Source organism: Bacillus rossius, chromosome 8, assembly GCF_032445375.1.
Source record: "Bacillus rossius redtenbacheri isolate Brsri chromosome 8, Brsri_v3, whole genome shotgun sequence".
NCBI classification, from domain to species: domain Eukaryota; kingdom Metazoa; phylum Arthropoda; class Insecta; order Phasmatodea; family Bacillidae; genus Bacillus; species Bacillus rossius.
The window spans coordinates 59,918,341-59,940,568 of NC_086336.1; the positions used below are offsets into that span (position 1 = coordinate 59,918,341).

Below are 22,228 nucleotides of genomic sequence, written 5' to 3' on the forward strand. Positions count from 1 at the left end.
CAGAAGAGTAAAATCCTGGGTAATAATGTATCTTTCCAAAAATTATATAGATTCCCTAAGTAGGAAAACTTTGATTCAAAAACAAATTCTTCTCAAATAATATTTACTTAATATAATTCAGGTTTAACTACACATTTATGGGAATTTTTTATTCAGTATTTTTTAATGACAATGGATTTTTTTTGTATTCAAAATGTCTCACTTCATCTGTGCTGGTGGACGTAGCTTTATTAATCGAAAGAGACTTGAACATCTCTGAAATGATTGTAACATATTATCATTCTGTTAATCCAAAATTTTTCATTCTTATCCACAGAGTCATAGAAGTGTAAAATAATAATAAGGTATAACAATAATTTTCAAATCTTTTGCTCACAATGCACATAAACATACACGTGGCCTGTCGGGTACCAAATAATAACTCATCTTTTCTTTGTAGTTAATCAACTCAAAGATACTGTACTACCTGAGTCTAAGTGAAGTTTTCAGGCTCATAAGAGAAAATGGAGATAGCAACAACTCTCCCATTCATGTCGGAAGTGTCATCGTCCTCGTATGCAAGACACTGAAATTACGTTCTATCCTTTTCACCATCCACAAGGAAGCCATTGTAGGTTTCAACACAATTTTTGCAAGGAAACAATTTGTGGAATTTTTGAAGCAAAACTTCTTTGGGGTAAAATTTCAAAGCTGATTATTAATGCAACGTTTTCGTGGAACATTGCTGTGAAATGTTTCCGACGCAAAAAGGACGGAGATTGGGCTGCGGACGGTGCAGAGAACTTGTCGAGCCCCTATGCCTTGAGCAAGCTCCAATTGGCGGCGTGCAGCTCAGGTTGAACCCTGCCATGCTGCAGGGATAGGCGGGTCACGGCGGTAGGGACCCGCCTGCGCATGATGCCATCCGACTTGTTTGGGCCGCGGGCAACAGTACAGGGTTTGGGCTTATTTTTGAAGTGAGTAATAATTTGGTTAATTCGTGTTTGTTTAGAAAATTGGCTTATTACTCTCTTTCTCTCTCTATATCTGCCATTTTAGCCCTTACGATATACTTACGAGTCGAGGTTTGAATCGTCAAAGAAGTTTCACTTCTATCACCTGCACTGAGATACATGCGCTACTTATATTTTTGTGTTTGCAGAGCTACGTGCTGAAACTCCTGGAGAAGGTGTTCGCCTCCCTGGGGCTGGAGGAGCGGTCCGAGGACACCCACGTCACCCGACTGCACAGGAACCTGATAGCCTCCTGGGCCTGCAACTACGGAGTCAAGAGCTGCACTGACATGGCGAGGAGCGAGTTCGCCAAGCTCATGGCCGACCCGGACAACTACACGTAAGGCACTGAGATTGTTAGCATTGAAATTGAGCATTTTCTTTCAAGAGCCATTTTTTTAAGTTCTTTATTCAACTCATAGGCTCTCCATTCCCAGTTGAAACTACCATTTTGTAAGGGAGCCGGTGTCGATGGTATCTAGGTCAGAGCAGCCAACATACAACTCGGTGTTCGTGGATTCAAGTCCCACTTCGGTAATGGTAGTATCAGGAATGTACGCAAAATTTCATTTGAGGGTGTAGGGGGATTGAATCTCTTTGCCACCTGTTTGCTTTTATATAATTTGTATTTGTTTGTGGGAATGATAATTTTATAAGAATTTGGGGAGGGTAGGTGATATCCGTCCCCCAAATCACCCCTGCACATACCCTTGAGTAGTACAGTGAAGGGTGTTATAATTCTATGTTTTGGCACGTTCTGTAACTTATTAATTTATTTATTTATTTATATTTGTACAATGCTTAACAAGTGTGCAAAAATAAGAACAAATACATTCACATAAAGACAAAACAGTGCACAAAAAATAATACACAAAATAAGACTGCAGGCACCACCCGCAGGTGGACAGCACGTACAGGGCTGGCACCATAAGCATGCAGTAATCCAGTGCCACTTGAGCAGCTTGCGTTCAGATTTTTTTTTCGGGTGGATGCCAACTGTTGACCTCGGCCCCCAGGTCACATGATGGTGCTACTGACGTTTTTAGTTCACCCAGTGTTTTTCATTACTGATGGTTTTCATTTCACTAAAGCGTTTCCTTCATTATTATGGGTTAAATGTCGCAATCAACATTTTCAACTTTGGTATTACTGTTAAAATTATATTGCTATTCAGTAATGATTATAAAAGTCTTTAACTCTGTGTGGTACATATTTTTAAAGTGAAACTTCGTTTGGCGCGAGGAGAGTAAAATTTAGAGGCCGCATTTACGCAACGTTTTCGTGAAACAACGATGTGAAAAGGACAGAGAATAGGTACTTGTTTCTAATCATTCTGTAAAACAGCATTTCTGTATTTTAAGTAGTTTACCAATTATTAACAGTTTTATGATTTAGTTTGGTTGCATTTAAAATAGGTTGGCTATGTTTAAAATATTGTAAACAACATGTGAATGGTTGCTTACGTATCTTTCATATTTTAGTTACCATAACTTAGAATATAAATTTTAGTGTAAATATCAAGAAATTAAACTCAAAAATTTAACTGATATTTTGGCTATAATTTTTTTCAATTTTATCCTTAAAATACTTTCCTTAAATCCTATTAATACTATTAGGTTTTTTTTAGAAAATTGTCTTCTTTCTCTCGGCCATTTACCCCTTACGATATACTTACGAGTAGAGGTTTTAATTGCCAAAGATGTTTCCCTTCTATCGCGTGTACTGAGTTACACACATTCTTATTTTAATTTTTACTTCCATATTTAAATAAAATTTCGATAAAATGGGAAAATAAAATTTCAGTTAAATGGGAAAATAAATATGTGTATTTTAACATGAGAGATAATGTTACTTTAACTCTATGGCAACAGCAGCTAGTTATTGTAAAGAATCTGAGATACTGAAAAAATGTTAAAAACGCCATCAATAGAGACTAAACAAAATGTGTTTTTTGCTCCAGTATTAATCCAGACCTGAAGACAGTAATTTACTGCAATGGCCTTCGATATGGTGGAGAAGCGGAGTTCGACTTCCTATGGAATCGCTACTTAACTCACAACGTGAACACGGAACAGATTCTGATACTGGGAGTTATGGGTTGTACCAGGAACGAGACGCTAGCTCACAGGTGTGTATAATACCATATGCAGTGTTGTGTCTGTTGAACTTTAGTCCTCAAAAAAATTCCCTTGTATTTTATATTATGTGTGTACATTGGATGAAACATTTTGGATCATATATGCAACAAATTCTTAGCATTGTGTTGAAGCTGCTTATGAGAGCAGTACAAATATGTATAATTATAACCTATGTGAGATCAGCAATTTAATTATAGCATCTTAGTTGTTCAAGTACTGTGGGTTGTATTGACAGGTAAATTGTTTCATACCTAGAGATACAAAAATAATTTCATCACTACACAAGGTATTTTTTTTCCTCCTTTATTCCTTAGTAACACAGAAAAGTAGGTTTTAAGATAGTAACCCACAAAGAAATTTATCACTTTAACTGCAATTATTTCCCTGATTTGAAAAAAAAATTATCTTCCTGTTGTTTATTTTTCTAAAGTATTATAGAAAAATTCCAAACAGTTTTTATTGAGTACCTTTTAATATGTACTCAAATATTGTTCTTTTGAACACCACTTCCTTATTCCATTATTATTTGGGATGTGTTATTGGGCTTCAAATAAGTCATTTGTTATTTAAAATAGTGCTCTCCTTTTAATTTTAATCTTCAGCTCTTTAGCTTAATTTTAGTTTATAATTTTATATTTTATGTCAAGTTCGATTTGTTCTAATATGTCTAGCTGTCAATGCCATCCAATAGTAAAACCATTTTTTATAATAGTTTATACAGTGACTGATTATGTCCATGTCATGATATAAACTATTGTAGCAGCTTATACAAAAGTGATATTTTCATAACGTTATTCCTTTAATTTTTATTTTCTGATAAATTACTCATAATTGTTATGTTTAACTACTTCCAAGAATGTGCAACAAACACATATGATTTGCCTGAATCTGAAATTTTTTTTTACTTTCTTAAAACGTTAATCAAAATGAGCTATTAGTTATTTTAGAGTTTTATGAAAATGAATTTATTATATTTTCAGGCATTTGCAAAGGACGATATCAAACGACTCATACATCAGAAGTCAAGATATGTCAACAGTTTATCCATCTGTCTACAACAACCATTATGGAGTGAACTACACTATTAGATTCCTGAGTGAAAACTATAATGAAATAATTGAATTGTAAGTGAATTTTATTTTAATATTTTAATAATGTTAGTAATGTTTTTCTTTACTGGGTATTATTATGTAAGTTTTTTCTTTCTTTCAGCAACAACAACTCAACAGCCTCCTTATCTTCAATTGTATCTGGAATTGCAGGAGCCATTTATTCAGAGCAACAGCTGGATTTGGTAAGTTTGATTACTTTAAGTGATAAACCTGAAAGAATTACCAGAATAAAAATGAAAGTAAGTGCGGTCTGTCACAGTATTGCTTTTGTTTAGCAATAATTTTTTTAAATGTTGAATTGCTTGCTAATGCAGATGAAGTAATATTTGATTGTGCACATTTATGAAGATTGCGGTTGCCAGTTATTCTTTTTTTTAATGTCATGACTTACAAATGTAAGCAAAATTTCAAATAGTTTCATACAGTCTAACATTGAACTTTAACTATCGGTACATATTATTGTATTGCAGTATTTTATATAAATAGACAAAATATCTTAAATACTGGCATTTTCAGGCAATATTGTATTGGTTTTATTCTCCAATATCAACACTGTAAAGTCTAGAGAAGGTTTGTAGCGTTTAAACTGCGGTGTTTCATAATTTCACATAGTGATGGCCCGATATCCAAAAACCCGATACCGATACCAATTCCGATATTCCCAAATTTTACCGATCCGATACCCGATATCCGATATTCCGATAATAGGCCTATCTCATTTCTAACACTGATTCTATAAAATTGTGGTTCTGGAGTATTGTTAGAGACAATAATGAAAAATGTTAAATATTAATAAAACATACTTATGTGAATGTATATTATTTTTATTAATTGTAAAATATTGTAAATTCACATTAAATGTAAGCTAATAATGAAATTATTATAATGGCCTACAAATAAGCTCACTAAATTCAAGGTCAAAAATTAAATTATTTTTCAAGGCCAGATAAAGCAATATTCTGGTGTAGGTATTACCTACAGTATGCAAAAAATATATTGTAACTACATACAAGGAAACAAATTTCAGATTTTTGTGGAGAAATGTTAGCATTTGAATGTGTTCAGGTGAAAGGCGATTCCGTTTTTTGGTACAAATTCCACCTGCAGAGCTAAATAATCTTTCAGAATGAAATCTTGTAGCTGTCCGGTATTAGTCTCTAGTGTAATTTTTATAATGTATGAATCACGAGTCACTGCATGTACTTAGTCCAGTGTCTCAACTGTAATCTATAAAATATACCGTCCGAAAAACATCAAACTTTTGTACCCTTTGTAAAATTTCATCATGGTAAACGACACGCTAGAAAGGAAGGTCTTCAATTAGCAAATTTTGTGACAATTGTTCAAGTTTATCACTCCATTTATTGGTGCGAAAACACGTTAGAAATATGTGAAAAGTAATACAACTTTGAAACGTACTGCAGAGTTTATAAAAACCACACATCTTTATTTATGTGGTTGACAATGCACTCAATATAGCCAACATAAAACCTTTGCTGCAACTTACCCTACTTAAACACATTTCATATTTTAGCTTTTGTAAAACTTACGTAACGTCTTTGTATAGAACAGCAGTTGGCGACCAGGAAACGACACGGAAAGAAAATGCCTGTTATCAAGCAGCAACTTTATTCTTCTTCATGTTTACTTATAGCTACACCACTTATTAAATTAAATATCGTAATTATTTTCATTTATGTTTTCTATTTCTGTACACTTAGTGAACTTCGAAAATTCATCAAGCGAAAACATTTTGCGAATATCTGAAACGAATAAATATGCACTAATGACTGGGATTTGTGTACACATGGAAGAATTGTACCATCGGGATGCATTGCAGTCTCAGAAAGAAAAAATAGGCTTGAAATCTTGAAATTGTTTCTGTGGAAAATATGCTTGGAATTACTAGGTAATATGGTGATGGTGTCGTGAAAAAAGGTAAATTACGCCCGCGGAAAATAAGCTTGGAATTACGGTTAAGGTTATGTGAGAAGTATTATTGGCGAGAGCAAACATCGGTTACCAAAATATCGGAAGTATTTACCGATGTCCGATATTGAAAAATGTGCCGATATCACCGATCTCCGATATCGAATATCGGGCCATCACTAATTTCACATTCAAATAACTTGTTCTATGGGGTCAATTTTATAGGATTAAAGGATATTTTAAAAGCACACAGTCATCAAATTTAACTTTAATTTCTTGCAGCTGAAGGAAGTAGTCGCCAACATCACGGCCGACATCGGCTCCAACACCCTCCTCAGCAGCCTGCAGTCGGCCGAGACAAACCTCCAGTGGCTGCAGACCCACGGAGCCGCGGTGTCCGACTGGGTGAAGCAGCAGGACTACCGACTGCCCACCAGCATCGTGCCCGAGCACTACCACGTGGTCCTGAGGCCGAACCTGGACGACGGCACCTTCCAGTTCGAGGGCCGCGTCAACATAACCTTCGTGGTGACCGGCAACACGGACCGCATCACGCTGCACGCGCACGACCTGGAGATAGAGGAGGACACCATATCCGTGGGCGTGGGCGTCGCCGCGGTGACCATGGACCCGGTGCGACAGTTCCTGGACATCAAGCTGGAGCAGGAGCTGGTGGCGGGGAGTCGTTACCAGCTGTACATGTCTTATAAAGGGTACCACCGCGAGGACATGAATGGTTTCAGTAGATCCTACTACTACAAGAATGGAACAAAGAGGTATTAGCATGTAAAACTAGTATTAATACTCATTGCCCGTAAACTAAACAATTATACTGATATTCAACCAGTTTTTAGGCAAACAGTAGAATCCCGCCTTTGCGACCCCCCCTCTGATGCGTCCATTCCGTTTATACAACCGTTTTTTGAGAAACCGTGAAAAATTTGAGCAGAGAAAGTCGACAATTTGAGTAAAATCGGCTGAAAAACAAGTCTGTTACACTTTGTTAGGCGCTGTGTGTTCACGTTTATCTTGGCGAGCGCTGTACTGTAAGCAGGCAGGCATACAAAAGACGGCTAAAAATAGATACCACCCCTCTAGACTGTCCACGCGGCAGTGTCTAGCCGAGCTCGGCACGTCCACTGTCGCACGAAAAGCCACTGCGGTAGCTTCTGCGAGAGCATAAGAAACTTGTCCGGCCAGGCTGGCGGTAGCGGCGGCTTGACGTCATATGTGACGTGACGCTTACCTCTCCCATCCCCTGCTAATATTTCAAGGCCCATCCCTCCCAGAGCCACAAACCATGTAAAAACATACCCCCCCCCCCCCCCCCCCTTTTCCAACTAACATTTCAACACATTCCCTCCCTTATTACAACCTTCTGCGTGAGAAACTGTCAGCATCCTCCTTTCCCACACCGCGTGCGGCAACATTCCAACGTGTTTATGTTTCTGTTTTTTTTGTACGCTGTGAAGGGACGTGGAAAAGATAATTGCTTGAATTGTCAAAATAAACATCGCTGACGGCAAGGGTGGAAGCGCATCCCGGTCTGTCGCTGTGATTATCAACTCTAAAATAAAAACATGTCACAGCATTTCAGGATAGCATTATTCTTATATCTTTCGTTTATAGCCGAATGTTTTCTACCTGATCTACACAAGCTCCTTCGCCACGTTTTGAACGAAAATAACCACCAGCCGGCTAGCATAGCCGAACTCTCGCGTGACGCAAATTCACTTTATTATTTGGTGGGGGGGGGGGGGGGAATTGGCCCGATTTCTCTATTGTGACCATTCCGTTTATAAGTCCGTTTTTCCGGAAACCGTGAGGGGTCGCATCAGCGGGATTCTACTGTATGTTTATTATTAAGTTGATTGTTAGATACATATATATATATATATGTAGATTGAAGGATACATACATTAATTTTTTGTCAAACAATAATTGTATGAGAAGTTAATAAATTTTTGCTTCATTTATAGTATGTTTTTGACAATTAGCAGCATTTTTCTGTGATATTTTATTTGTGGATAACAGGTTTTATTTCTTAAATGTGATAGTTATCCTGTAATTGCTTTCGCACTTCTATGTAATGAAGTAAACATAAACAGCCTTGCTTCTGGGAGTAACAGGTTCGTGGCACCAATATGTATTATTTTTGGTAACATTTAAGCCATTTGGGTAATGTTGTGCAAATATGCAACAGTATTATCATTATGTAAAAGGCAGTTTTTTTTATATTTTTATTTTAAAAGAAGTTTTATTGTGGAAGGGAGTAAAACCAAAATGTTCTCTTCTAATGTATATCCAAGTGTCAAAATGAAGAAAGAGAACCCTAAAATAAATATAAATGTGAAACTTGGAATAAAATAGTGAATTTGAGTGTAAAGCAGTCTCGAACTTAAGACAACCTTTTGTAAAACACTTTTGAGTATAATGCAACCTTGATTGTAAGTTGATTTTAATTAAAGGATATGTAAGACAACTGGTAGTTCAGAAAATGACTACAAAGTTAGTTGAAAATCTGTGTGGCCAAGCTCACATTAAAAATAATGTTTAGTTTTTATTTAGGTCTCTTGACTTATTTTTATTTATTTATTTTTGCATCAATAAATTCTATGAGTATTTAATTTGCATTTTTTTATCATTTGTAAGTTTTTTTAGTTTACATAGTGGTAAATATTGTTTTCTTAATACATTACATGTACTTTTAAAAGAAAAAATTCATTTTCATTTCATTTTCACAAAAGTCTTCTATCATTTCATTTTAGTTTCATTAAAGAGTATTACAATAGTACAACCTTACATTTGAAAATTATGTTTATTAACTTTTATAGTTTTTGTCATCATTGGAAAATAAAATAAATGCTCTAATTTGTCTAATTGAATTAAGTTAAATAAAATTATTAGTAACTTTTTAAACAATATTGCAGCTCTCGGTCATTTAAACAAAATATACATTTTTGGATATGCTGTGTAGCACATAGGCCTTATGTATAGGTCTTAGTATTTATCAAACTAAATTTCTTTTAAGACTTGTCAATAAATTTATTTCTCATTCCTTAGTTACATAAGTTTTGTTAAAAAATGTTTTTCTCATTTCTTATTCATAGGTGGCTCGCTTCTACTAAATTTGAACCTACACATGCTAGACGAGCCTTCCCTTGTTTCGATGAACCAGCAATGAAGGCAAAGTTCAAGATGATAATTGGAAGGACAGCAGATAGGCATTCACTGAGTAATATGCCTTTAGAATATTCTGAATATGAGTGAGTACAGCATTTGTAACGTTTCTCATCACATTTCAGAGTTTTCAAAGGAATTTTTGTGTCGTGTGGTCTGGCACTTAAGTTAAACAAATCTGTTGATGGAAGAAACAAAATCTGTTAGTAAAACATAAGTTGGATCATTCAGAAATTTAAGGTTTAGAGTGTTGGTTCTCTTTGCTTTTTTTTGTAACAACTTTTTGTAGATTAATATTTGTTAAATGTTTTAATAGTAAATTTTTCAAGTAGTGATATTTTTTTCTGGTTTGAATTTTAATTTTAAAATGTATCAGGGTTTTTTTGTTATTTAACTATGTGGTTTTAAACTTAAATGAAACTTTCAGATTCACTCTGGTACTGGGTGGTGTTTTTGAGGTTTTTGCCAAGCGGCGACAGTTGTGGTGCAGCGTTAAGGCACACGCATGGCGACAAGTAGAACAGTCAGAGTCAAAGTCACAAGAGTAGCGCGAGCGCTCGCGGAGTGTGGATGTGTGTGCGAGAGTGTGTGTGTGTTTTTTTTTCAATAAACCCTCATCATTATTTGACAGAATTCATTGGAAGGTGTCAGAAGCAAAAGTTTGACAGTGAGACAGGGCCTTTACATTTTAAGTTGACCAACAGACAGTTTTTTTGAAGGTAAACGATATCCCACCTGGTTTTGTTGCAGTGAGTACGATGATGTGGTGTGGGATTACTTCCAAGAGACGCCAATGCCCATGTCCACGTACCTACTGGCGTTTGTAGTTTCGGACTTTGAAAACATGAGCTCCAGCGATGGGTTCTTCAGCACCTGGCAGCGGGCAGACGCCACTGCTCAGGCCCGGTACAGCGTGGATGTGAGTCCGAGGATCATGTCGGCTCTGGAAGAGTACACAGGGCTTGACTACTTCCTGCCGAAGATGGACCAGGTGGCTGTTCCAGACTTCCAGTCGGGAGCTATGGAGAACTGGGGGCTTGTCACCTACAGGTAAATTTCGTATCGTTGCCCCTTAGATGGTATTCATTTGTGTTTTCTGTTCAGTATGATGTTTAACAATGTTTGTTTTAATTTATATATATATATATTTATATATATATATATATATATATATATAGTGACAGTGTAATATATATATAGTAGTTTATATATATGTGTATAGTGTAAACATGAATTACTGGTTAATCCAAGTATAGTGTGGACGGAGAAATGCTTATCTGTACTTCTGATTTTGTTGGAGATTATTACTCAATATGTTCTTTGCAAAATGGGATAATTTGTATTTTTTTAGGTAATTTTCTTACATTTAATAATAATTGTAGATCAATATATTTTAAACCAAGATATAAAGTAAAATATTATTGGTGACATATGTATTTATATACTAATTTAGGCTTCATTATTATAGGGCTCTTGTATTTAGAAATTGGAGGGATACTATTAACTTTCTTAAACAATTGGCTTATTATATCTCTGACATGAATAGAAAGCCTTAAGATTTTTAATTCTGTTTGTTATACAATTATCAATTATTTAAACACAAAAACAAAGTCTAAAAATATCACAGTAGTTAACTGGTATGAATAATTACAAATTGAAGAAAATATCAACAGTCAATTCCTTGTATTGTGTGTGATTTGTCTGATAGGGAAATTTATCTGCTGTACGAAGACCTGGTATCACGGATTGTAGACAAAGTGAATATCATGACTATCATTACCCACGAATTCGCACACATGTGGTTTGGTAATCTAGTCAGCCCAAAGTGGTGGAGTTGCATCTGGCTGAACGAGGGTTTCGCCCAATACTTCCAGTACTTTGCAGCATCGAAAGTAAGTACAGATTGTTAGATTTTTTTTACCCTAAAACAATGTAAACATACTGATACACCAATTTAAACAGTATAAACAGAAAATATTTTAATAATAGACATACCATGTTTTATTGCATAATCGTTGCACATTTTATACTAAAATCAAGTTTGAAAAGTGGGGTGCGATTTTTAAGCGAGAAAAACATTTGAGGTAAATTACTCATGAAAACAAAACCTATTCATGGAAAGTACCGTATTCACTCGCGTAATGTCCGCCCTCGCATAATGTCCGCACCCTTTATTTATATATCCTTAAAAGAAAAAATTAAAAATTCGCATAATGTCCGCACCAGTCGTCTACGGCGGGCAACACAACTTTGGCCACCCCTAAAGGACGCAGTACGAATGGAAAGTTGACGACTCTGTAAACAAAGCCGTGACCTTCAGCTGTCCTTTCTCTTCTGTCCTGAAAGGGTGGGGAAATTCGTTGAACTGAACAAAGCACGGTAACGGTAAACACAGCTGACCAACACGCACGCAAGTTCAAGGCATGAGTTTCGCGTCGAGTTTTGTAGTGTAGAGTACAGAATGGGTAAATATAAATCCTTCACTGCGCGGTTTAAATTAAGAGTTGTTCGTTATGCTGACGAGCATGGGAACAGGGCTGCTGAAAGGGAGTTTGAAGTGCACGAAAAAAGTGTTCGTCAGTGGCGGAAAATAAAAGAACAGTTGCAGTCAACAAATGCAACACGGTGTGCGTTTCGCGGACCCAAGGCTGGGAAGTTCCCAGAACTTGAAGTTAAAGTTTTAAACTATATACCTGAATTAAGAAGTAATGCCTGTGCTGTTTCGTATGAAATGGTTCAAGTAAAGGCACGGGGGAAAAAATTAACATCACATTTGCTGACATGGATCAGTCTTGTTTTCTGTTGAGGTAAGACACGCAGCGCAACGTAAAAGAAACGTAAAAGAAACGTCAACTTTAATTAGTGTGTACCCTGTTTTACGTGTCAGGACAGAACAGAACCCCTCTTTTGGAATCCCTCCCTCGGCCATTCTCACGCTCTAAATGTTTCCTTTCCCTTCCTCCTTCTCTACGTCACGAAGGCCATCAGTTGCCGGGTGGGAGGGGGGGAGTACAGTGCGCAGCAGATGTGGAACTGGTGAGTCACTGCGCTGTTGCCAGCTCGCTGGTTCCCTACGCGCCGCACGTAAGGATATGGTACGGCTAAAATATTGCAGCCGTGCCGTTAATAGCCGTTTTAATCCATCACATATTAATCACATTAATAAGGCACACGTAACCACAGTTATTTCAGTGTAGCGCGTAATTTTTTTTAATGTTCCAGCGGGTGCGAGACAGTTACCGGTGGCAATTACAGCAAAGTAAACATGGTCTAAGCCGGGTTGTTTGCAAGCGATCCCGCAGCAATATTCTTTTAAAATACGTAGCTAGTTAAATCCAAATTGATTTTAGATACGTTTTGTGCCTTTTTAGTAATAATTAAGACACAAAATTTTGTATTTTTGTTTTTCCTCGCATAATGTCCGCACCCCATTTTTTTGGCCAAAAAAGTGGTCAAATTACTGCGGACATTACGCGAGTGATTACGGTATGTTTAATTAAAAAGTAGAGTATACAAAAGCATGCCAAACAATTTAAATTAATAAGTCATGCAACAATAGCATATTTTATTGAACTTTAAATATAAAAAAATGGAAACTGTAACCCAAAATGTGAGCCGTAAATAACGCATAACTATCATAGTTCACACTAACCACGAAGGAGTGCAGACTATCAAATGTAGTTTACTTGGCACTAGACAGAACGCGTGTTTTGCATGCAGTTTGCGAGCTATCAATATCTATATTCTGCTACGCGCGCGCACTCTATACGGGTATCAACGTCACCAAACATGAATTATGCCAACTAGCGCTGGCTAGATTTTTATATGTGGCACACAGCGGCAACGAAGACAAACAGATAAAGGTTATAACATTTGAAAACTTCTTTAAAAAGAAAATTTACACATCGGAAAACTTTGTATATCTTTTAATTAAATAAGTAAGCAGTAATATCAGAACGAATGATAGAATTCAACTTAAAAATACATTGTTTTATAAGAGAATAGAAGTTCATGGGCAAGTCTTGCATGAAAAAAAAATTAAGTAAAACTTATTTAGAAAATGACAGGACCAAAACATTTGATTATATTGAATGAGAAACTGTATTTTGCTGGTATATCTTAAACGAGTTTTACTGTAATAGTAATTACTGTATTTTCCCATTATAAATACCAAACTATCTGACAGAAACTTGAAAACTGATTGCTGTTGCTCAGTGCTTTATTCTGTCATGTTAACTACCTATACAAAGCACTCAGAATCTAACAGCGGGACCATAACCATCATGTGACTACTATATGAGAATTTCTTTCCAAATTTTGAGACCCTAAAATAACAGTGCAACAATTATGCGATGAAACACAGTGTATAATCAAAAGGATTGATCTGTGTAGTATTAACATAAAGTTAGCTCATGTAAATGCTATCATTCATTAATGGATCATTTTTGGTTTCAGGTTGAACCATCGTGGAGACTGGATGAATTATTTGTCCTGGAGCAAACGCATACTGCCTTGCAGTACGATTCATTGGAGTCCTCTCATCCTATGACTTTTGATGTGGATACGCCAACAGCTATTAGAGCAATGTTCAGCACTGTCAGTTACAATAAAGGTACCCACTATTCAGTTCAAAACTCTTAGGTCATGTATTGTACTAACTTAGTTGTTAAATTATTGTCTCAGTGGTGTTCAGGAAGTCAAAATATTTTGATTTTATTTATGGTTGTAAAACCATCACGTTTTACAATGCCTTCAATAAGATATTGACTAATTAATTTTTTTTTTGTGTCTGAAATGAGTAAAATGCTTATCAAGCTTGGATGGAATATTACTGAAAGAGCTTGTTTTGAAGAAAGCTGTAAATTAATTTACCACAAAGCAAAACTAGTCAAAGCTTGTGTGTAACTATTTTACATAGTATGTACAGTTTCATCCAAATAAATAAGAATTTTTTTTTCTTTCCAGGAGCATCTATAATTCGGATGATGGACCACTTCTTAACATCCAGTACATTACAGCTTGCTCTTCATCGTTACCTTGTGAACTAGTAAGTTTGTTAGAATAAAATTGTATGTTTGCAAAATAAAACATAGGCCACTAGGTAGCTAATTCAAACAAATAATTAAACATGTACAGTAACTTAAGTAATAAACAGGCTCGTACTTTTAGAGCGACCACACAGAAAGTTAGGTTAAGCGAATCTGTTTATTCGTTGCTGTGACAAAATTTATTTGCTTTGTAAAATATTTCAGTTAATAAGATTTTGTGGTGAAATCTAGTTGTATTCATTCATGCAAGTTAATATGTTGAGGAACAGCAAAAACAGTATAAGGCTTTAGATCGTCACATAAATATTTGACCTCAGTGGCGTAGCCAGGATTTGTGTATGGGGGGTGTTAAGAAGCATGCCCCCCCCCCCTCCCCTCCCATCTGTATTAAAGCGGGTGGTGGGGGGGGTCCTCCCCCGGGGAAATTTGGATTTTAAGGTGTAAAATATTGCTATTTTAGCAGTTTTCGGTACTTAAATTTAAATATTGTAATGGTAAAAATTTTATTAATTTTTAATATGAAATTTGTTTGAGTGATGAATAAGAAATTTAAATAAAGATTTGTTGGTAAAGGGGGTGGGGGGGGTTAACACCCCCCCCCCCCCCCCCGGCTACGCCCCTGTTTGACCTTAAAGATGAGAAACGGTCTTGGCAAATGTGGTGCAGTGGGAACGCGTCGGCCGAGCCCGATAACCTCTTCGAAGCCATCCAGCAGCAGTATGACGAGGATGTGAGCAAGGAGGCACTGGCCGGTCTGGACACAGCGCACAGGAACCTGCCGATATTCGTCAAGACGATCATGGACACTTGGACTCTGCAGAAAGGTTACCCCGTCATCACCGTGACAAGGAGCTATACAGCGACTACAGCCACAATCACGCAGGTTGGTGCCGATGTGAGAAGTCATATTTCTATCACTTTTAAAACAGTGTCCTAAAAGATACGTTTCTGTAACTTAAATACTGCTTGACGTTAATGAATTCCTTTATCAGTGAAATAACATTGTTAGTTGCATAAATTTTTCGTTTCGAAACAATTAATTATATTTTAGTTATAATTTAAAAATATTTAAAACAAAAAATGGAATTGTATTATGTAACTACGGGCAATTCCAATTTTATTTGTAGTATGTTCTTATGGGTATTATAATTATGTACTTAACTGTTAAAAATAATTTTGTTAAAACAATTATTGTACCTAAATGTTTATTCTTTCTATGTAAAATACAACTGAATAATACGTATTATTTACTAAATTGGATACAAAAATGTTATATTTAAAATAAAAAAAACGCTTTTATAAGTGTTATACACTAAAAAGTTCATATGTTATAGTTTTAAAATATCCTCTTTAGTCAGTAACGGACTATAAAAAAAAAGGCAGTTTACTAGAAGCCATTGAAAAGATCCACTATCCACTTCCTGGCTGCATCATCAAATCAGGTCGATGGTACCAAATTGTTGTATTGTCATCCGGATTACATATACAGTAGAATCTCGTTATAGCGAGCACGGTAATAGCGAGAACACGGCTATAACGAGGTATTTTTGAGGAATTTACGGCGTGGTCGCTTGAAGCGCGCTTTTGTTATTTGTCTGCTTTATCTCCACCCCTCTCGCTCACCACTAGACATCTTGCCATTGACGCCTGTCACATTCTTCAGCCGTGCAGTCGCCACCTAAGTGCGTGGCTTTAAAAATAGAATCCCATCCTTTCTTTCTTTTATGAAACTTCCGTTAGTTATCTGTGCCGTGTGTAGACAAAGTTTGAGATTGGAACAGAAACAACGTAAGAAAGTATTATTTACAAATTAGAAATATGTATGATTTTGTTTTTATAATCGCGTATTTTCACGTTTTTTTGGTTGTTATCTTAAAAGAGATAATATTAAAAAGCCGCTCTAATGAGATTTAATTGTTTCTTGGTTAACAAAAACTATTAATTATCAAATATTGTTAATTGTTTATATTCTATTTATTATTATTTACGCGACGTCATACTGTACGCGTACGCAATACGACTGGATTCGTTGCTGCAACATAACATAGCATGTTATGCGGTATCAGAAGTAACGAGTAACGTAACGATAGTAACGAGTACTAATTGTTATAGTAACGATTACATACGGGTACACATTTTTTCGTTACTTTTACACCTCTAGTAGGCACTACCGTATTTTTATTTCCGAATCGCTAGGGCAGTTTTCTTGTAACTTTTGTTTCGGTCAATTGTTGTGGTATCTGTCCGGGAAAGGGGTGGTGATGGTTTGAGTTTAATCCCAAATTTATTTTCTAAAAAAGTTGACAGGTTTCTTTAAATGAAAAAAGTATAGTTTTCCAGCGACTATTACGTTTGAGGCGTACGTGCGTTGCCGCAGCCGCACTCCTGCTTTTTTGTAAGGAATTAAATCGTCGCGCTACACTAGCACCACTTGTTAGCAACATCCCGAACCAACATGGCCGCTAGCAGACAGCCCGCGTCAATAGATAGCAGGACAATGCTGTGTCGGCCGCGGGCCAAGATGCTATACTTACGTGGCGTGGCAGGGTATTCTCTCTGGTTATTTTGACGCAATCGGTGATCGCATCCGTACTTATGGGGTATCGTTTTAAAGAGAATTCACACATCTGCTCACAGAAATTAAGATTTCGTTAATATTACCTGTTATTTTCCAATTATACAGGTTTAAACACAATTTTTATGCTATTTTCGGTTAATTTTTATTTTTTGGGGGCCAAAATTTGTCCAATTCGGTTATAGCGAGGACACGGTTATAGCGAGGATCAAGCCCGGAACCGTGACACCTCGCTATAATGGGACTCTAGTGTACGTTCAAAGTTTCAAATGAAAGTGACAATTATAAGTAGGTTAAAAATCTACTTCCAAGAATAGTTTACATAGTTACAAGTGAAGCTAATAAAAGTATGTTAATGATACATAGCCATTATTTTTGTAGTGAAAAGAGGGAACCTGTTGGATTGAATACTATGATACCCGTTTATTTCTTCACAGAGTCGCTTCCTGCTGCGACGGGACGCGAACAGCAGCGACACGCGCACGTACCGCTGGTGGGTGCCCCTGACCTACACCACGCAGGCCAGCCCCAACTTCACCTCCACCACCGCCGACCACTGGCTCACCGGCCTGCAGGTCAGTAGCTGGACCATCAGCCTGGCCGCCAGCCCCGCCCAGTGGGTCCTCTTCAACATCCAGCAGACTGGCTTCTACCGCGTCAACTACGACGCCCGCAACTGGGCGCTGCTGTCCGACTACCTGCGCTCCGAGTACTACGACAAGATCCACGTGCTGAACCGCGCCCAGCTGCTGGACGACGCCTTCGCGCTGGCTCGGGCCGGGAGCCTGGACTACGGCACGGCGCTCCGGCTGTCCCGGTACCTCGCCTTCGAGACGGAGTACGTGCCTTGGGCCGCCGCCCTCGGTGCCTTCAGCTACATCGACCGCCGGATGATGGGGCTGGGAGAGTACGAACATCACGTCTTCAAGGTGAACTTCTTTTTGCACTCGTTGTGATCTTCTATTTTCATATCCTGTGGGGAAAAAAAGCCACTTAGTTATTCAGATTTTAGTCATACCTTATGCTTCTTACTGCTTCATTTTTTAGAGTGTAATAGTAAAACTAGAAAGGGTCTTCTCTCTGCAGTGTACAAATTGAACCTACCTGCTTCCAGTAATATTAAAATAGTATTAGATTATAGTAGAAATTTATACATTACTTTAAATTAGAGCTGTACTGATAGGAATCGGCAGAAGCTGATTTTGACAATATTTAGTTGAATCGGCATTTCTGCCGATTCATGAAAGGCTTGTTAATTTTTGGCCAATATTATTAAAAGTAGAAAGTGCCTGTCACATAACCAAAAAATCCACCAATAACATTTTCAATTTTCATTCTACTACATACTTTGAACTCGCATTATTTCTTTGCTACGTGAGCCAACCATACATATCAAACTTAAACATCCTATGTTTTAATAATGTTCTTGTATGTAATACATTGTAAATAAATATATCACCAGCACGGTAAAGTTAGATAGAACAAAAACTTGCTTTAGTTAGAGCATGGCTACCACTACAAGCAACGTAAAATACAAACTGTTTAAACTGCACAGAAATGTTCGTAAAATCATGATGGAAACATTTTTGCATTAACTTTTTTAAATTGAATAAAAAATAATAACCAAATAATATAGGTCTTCACATAACGTAAATTACTTTTACTGTTTCTCGTGCAAAGCGGTCACATGAAACATATTTCCGTAGAAGTGTTTGGTACTGTAAATTTTTACCACTGCACGCTTTAAGATGGTGTTGGAATTCCTGTTCTTGAATTGTAAACTTGTACAGAGTCTCGCAGTTTTGCACATTTAAATTCAGTTTTTTTTAAATTTATATATTTAATTTCTATTATTAAATAATCATTTTTGTATAGTTACATAATTTAATTTTACAACTGCTGTTAGTAAATTCACGTTTCTATAAGCAACTAACGGGTCGTCAAAAAACAAATGAAAACAAGCTGAAAATAAGAGTTAAAAAAAGAATATATGAATAAAGTGGTTGTTTAACCCACTTTTATCAACTTTCATTCTACTTTGCATCTCTAATGTTAATAGTTACAAAGAAATATTTCCCAGTTTCTTTCAATTACAGCACGGGAGAGTTTTCCCCAAACACACACGGGCTCTCAATGCATGTTGCAGGAGTACGTCCTTGGTTTAATGGAGAACGTCTACTCGGAGCTGGGATTCGAAGAGCTGGCCTTCGATGACTACACCACCAGGCTGCTGAGGAGTGCCATCCTGGGGTGGCAGTGCAGCTACGGGGTGAAAACCTGCACCGAACGAGCTAGAAGTGAATTTGCGGCATTCATGTCCAATCCAAACATGCACCAGTAGGTAGCCTCTGTTCAAATAAATGTTTGTAATGAAAATAATCAGCTAGTGGCAAAAAGGGTATATAGTCAAACCATAATAATACAAACCTGAAGGGATCATAATTTTGGTACTTTGCAATAACGAAGTTTGAATTAACTATACTATTATAAAATTGTATTACATTTTGTATATAATTTTTGATCAAATTCAAATATAGTTAAAAAATATTGTTCTCATTTAGTACAAGCATAACACACCTTTAAAAAAAGTAGAATATGCTCCAATGTAATGTACATACATTTTTATACATACAGCACAATTATTTTTATTTTTTTATTGATTTTTTTTTATTTTAATAATTGTACAATACAATTTTAGGATGGCTACCCCTGTGGGTCATAGAAATATTTTTACTGTATTACTTTTTAAAGGATTTAAGACAGATGAATAAAGGAAAAGTTTAAAAAACTTCCTTCTTCCGGTGCCTGGCCACATGCACTGACCATATCTATTGTGTTCTTGTTCTGTTTTTGTTCAAGCTTTTTTTTTTCTTTTCTGTTTATTGTATTTTGGTTTTTTTCGTGCCCGCCATTAAAGTGTCACAGCTGTCGGTCGGCATGTCACAAATCTAAAATGAATAAATAAAAATGAAATAAATATAATTACTCTTTTTTTTATATTGTACACAGCATACCACCGGATCTGAAACTAGTGGTGTACTGCAACGCCCTTCGATACGGTGGCGAAGAGGAGTTCAACTTCTTGTGGGATCACTTTGTCACCCACAATGTGAACACAGAGCAGATCCTCATTCTTAGAGTTCTCGGCTGCACCAGAAATGAAACTTTGGCCCACAGGTAAATTAATTTTTTTGATGACAATTTCATAAAGATGTCTGAACTTTATTGGTGTGTAAATTATGGGTAGGGAGAACATTTTGGGTGAGTTACAATAAACCTAAAAAAACATCAAAATGTCGCTGAAAATAAATACTGGTTCTTTTATTTTTCATTTTTATTGGTTGTCCTTCCTGTATGAGTGGAGAAACATTTTCCCAAAGTACTTTATGACTGTGGGCCAAGGCATGTTTGGCAAAACCAGATCTTTAAGTTTTGCCCTTTATATTGTGTGTCTCTGTGTTGTCGTTGTGTGGTCCACATTATCTGTTTATCGCTGTATTGTCCAAGGTCTTTTTTTGCCTTTCTTTACTGTTCTTCTTGCTACTTGTCTTTTAGCCCACTGTGTTCATCTGTGCTGCAATAGTTTTTTGACTTACTCCTTTCACTGAATTTTCTGTGCTGCATTTATATTTAATTTTTTTTTTACCTTTGCTGTTTTTAGCTGTTTTCTTTGTTTTTGCATGTTCGTCTGTTTTTAAATCTTTTTTTGTTATCAAGGTTTTTTTTTATAACATACAGTGTAACCAAAAATTGCATATGTCCAAAAATAACATCTTGAATAAATGTCATGTTTTTATAATAAATCTGCAAAATAATTCTTAATAGAAAATATTTTTAAAACTTATGAAGTAAAGTAACCATTAACTTTTTATTTACATTGTATATTGTGTTGTATTAATCAAGAAATTAATACCTACTCTTCGTACAAAAATTATGAAAATGCATACAAAATACATGTAGTTTTAGTTCCGATTCACCACCAAGCCTCACCATTGTGTCTGTTGCATTCTAGGTTTATGAGGAACACCATTAAGAACGACTCTTTCATCAGGGCTCACGACATGACCAGGGTTTACCCATCTGTGTACGACAATCCTTATGGTGTTGACTTTGCCATCAACTTTCTGTCTAAGAACTACCATGAAATATTGGCTTTGTAAGTATGTTTCCAGCATAAGAACTTGTTGTCAACAAAGTTCTATGTTGAAGCATAAAAAAAATTGTTTATTAGGGTAGTTCTAGACAAAGAATAAACTTTATTATTATTAGCAAGCTGTACCCTTCACACAAAATTAAATATAAAGTCCAGATAATTTGTACAGTAAACTCTCGATTATCCGGGCCTGGATTATCCAGTTTTCGGGTTATCCGTGCGACCCTTCAGACACCCCCCCCCCCCCCCTCCCCCCCCCCCCCCCCCCCCCCGCCACCCTCACCCGTCAATTTGTCACACTTTAAACCAAAAAGGAATGCCTTGACTGCTGCTTCCGGCTCAACTCCCCCCCCCCCCCCCCTTTTTTTTTTTTTTTCATTTTCTTTTCAAGCGTTCTTTTCACAGCGCCCCCGCCGCGCTATAAAAAAAAAAGTCCCTCTACCTCTTTTACCATCCCACACTCCTGACGGCTGGAAGAGGCATTTTTCACGCAGTTATTTACATCAGTTCTCCCAGGCACATTTGTTTTTGTAATCATGTCTGGTAAAAGGAAACGTAAAGTGCTAACAATAGCAGAGAAGTTAGAAGTTGTGGACAGGTTAAAAAAAATTAGAAACTGCAGCGAAATTAGCACAGGAATATGAAATTGGAATATAAACCGTGCGAGACATTAATAAAAGCGAAGAAAAACTTTTGCAGTTTGCTAGTAGATCAGACAGTGTGGCAGGGGCTTCTAAACGTAAAAGCATGAAAACATCGACCCACGCAGATGTTGACAATGCTTTGTATGTTTGGTTTAGGTCGTTAAAAGGGTGGAGGGAGATGCTGAGTTGGGACTGCCGCCGCTCTCCCTCCCGTAGCAATAAAGGTGACAGGTGAAGGATGGCGGCAACACAGTGCCAGCATTGTTTACGGTCCATTAAGCTGGGACACGGTATACAAAACCTTTGCTTGTACTCATAGAATTCTACTGAAGAGACACCCTTTTGCCAGTAAATACACCAATTTTAAGTGGTGAAACGGATTATCCGTTTTTTTTTATGGGCATTCAATTATCCGGGCATCCGAAGGTCCCAATTAACACTGATAATCGAGAGTTTA

At 36.7% G+C, this 22,228-nt stretch overlaps 1 protein-coding gene across 1 annotated transcript in view; it reads left to right on the forward strand.

The window, feature by feature from the left end:
• The window catches only part of LOC134535042 (uncharacterized), a 168,431-nt gene that overhangs the window by 68,585 nt on the left and 77,618 nt on the right, over nt 1–22,228 (forward strand). The window contains exons 35-49 of the mRNA XM_063373878.1: nt 1,142–1,332; nt 2,953–3,120; nt 4,111–4,254; nt 4,343–4,424; nt 6,454–6,947; nt 9,282–9,437; nt 10,102–10,401; nt 11,060–11,243; nt 13,807–13,963; nt 14,317–14,398; nt 15,066–15,282; nt 17,412–17,903; nt 19,121–19,311; nt 19,984–20,151; nt 20,987–21,130. Coding sequence (XP_063229948.1) covers nt 1,142–1,332; nt 2,953–3,120; nt 4,111–4,254; nt 4,343–4,424; nt 6,454–6,947; nt 9,282–9,437; nt 10,102–10,401; nt 11,060–11,243; nt 13,807–13,963; nt 14,317–14,398; nt 15,066–15,282; nt 17,412–17,903; nt 19,121–19,311; nt 19,984–20,151; nt 20,987–21,130 — 3,170 coding nt within the window. The remainder of the gene's footprint in view (nt 1–1,141; nt 1,333–2,952; nt 3,121–4,110; nt 4,255–4,342; nt 4,425–6,453; nt 6,948–9,281; nt 9,438–10,101; nt 10,402–11,059; nt 11,244–13,806; nt 13,964–14,316; nt 14,399–15,065; nt 15,283–17,411; nt 17,904–19,120; nt 19,312–19,983; nt 20,152–20,986; nt 21,131–22,228) is intronic.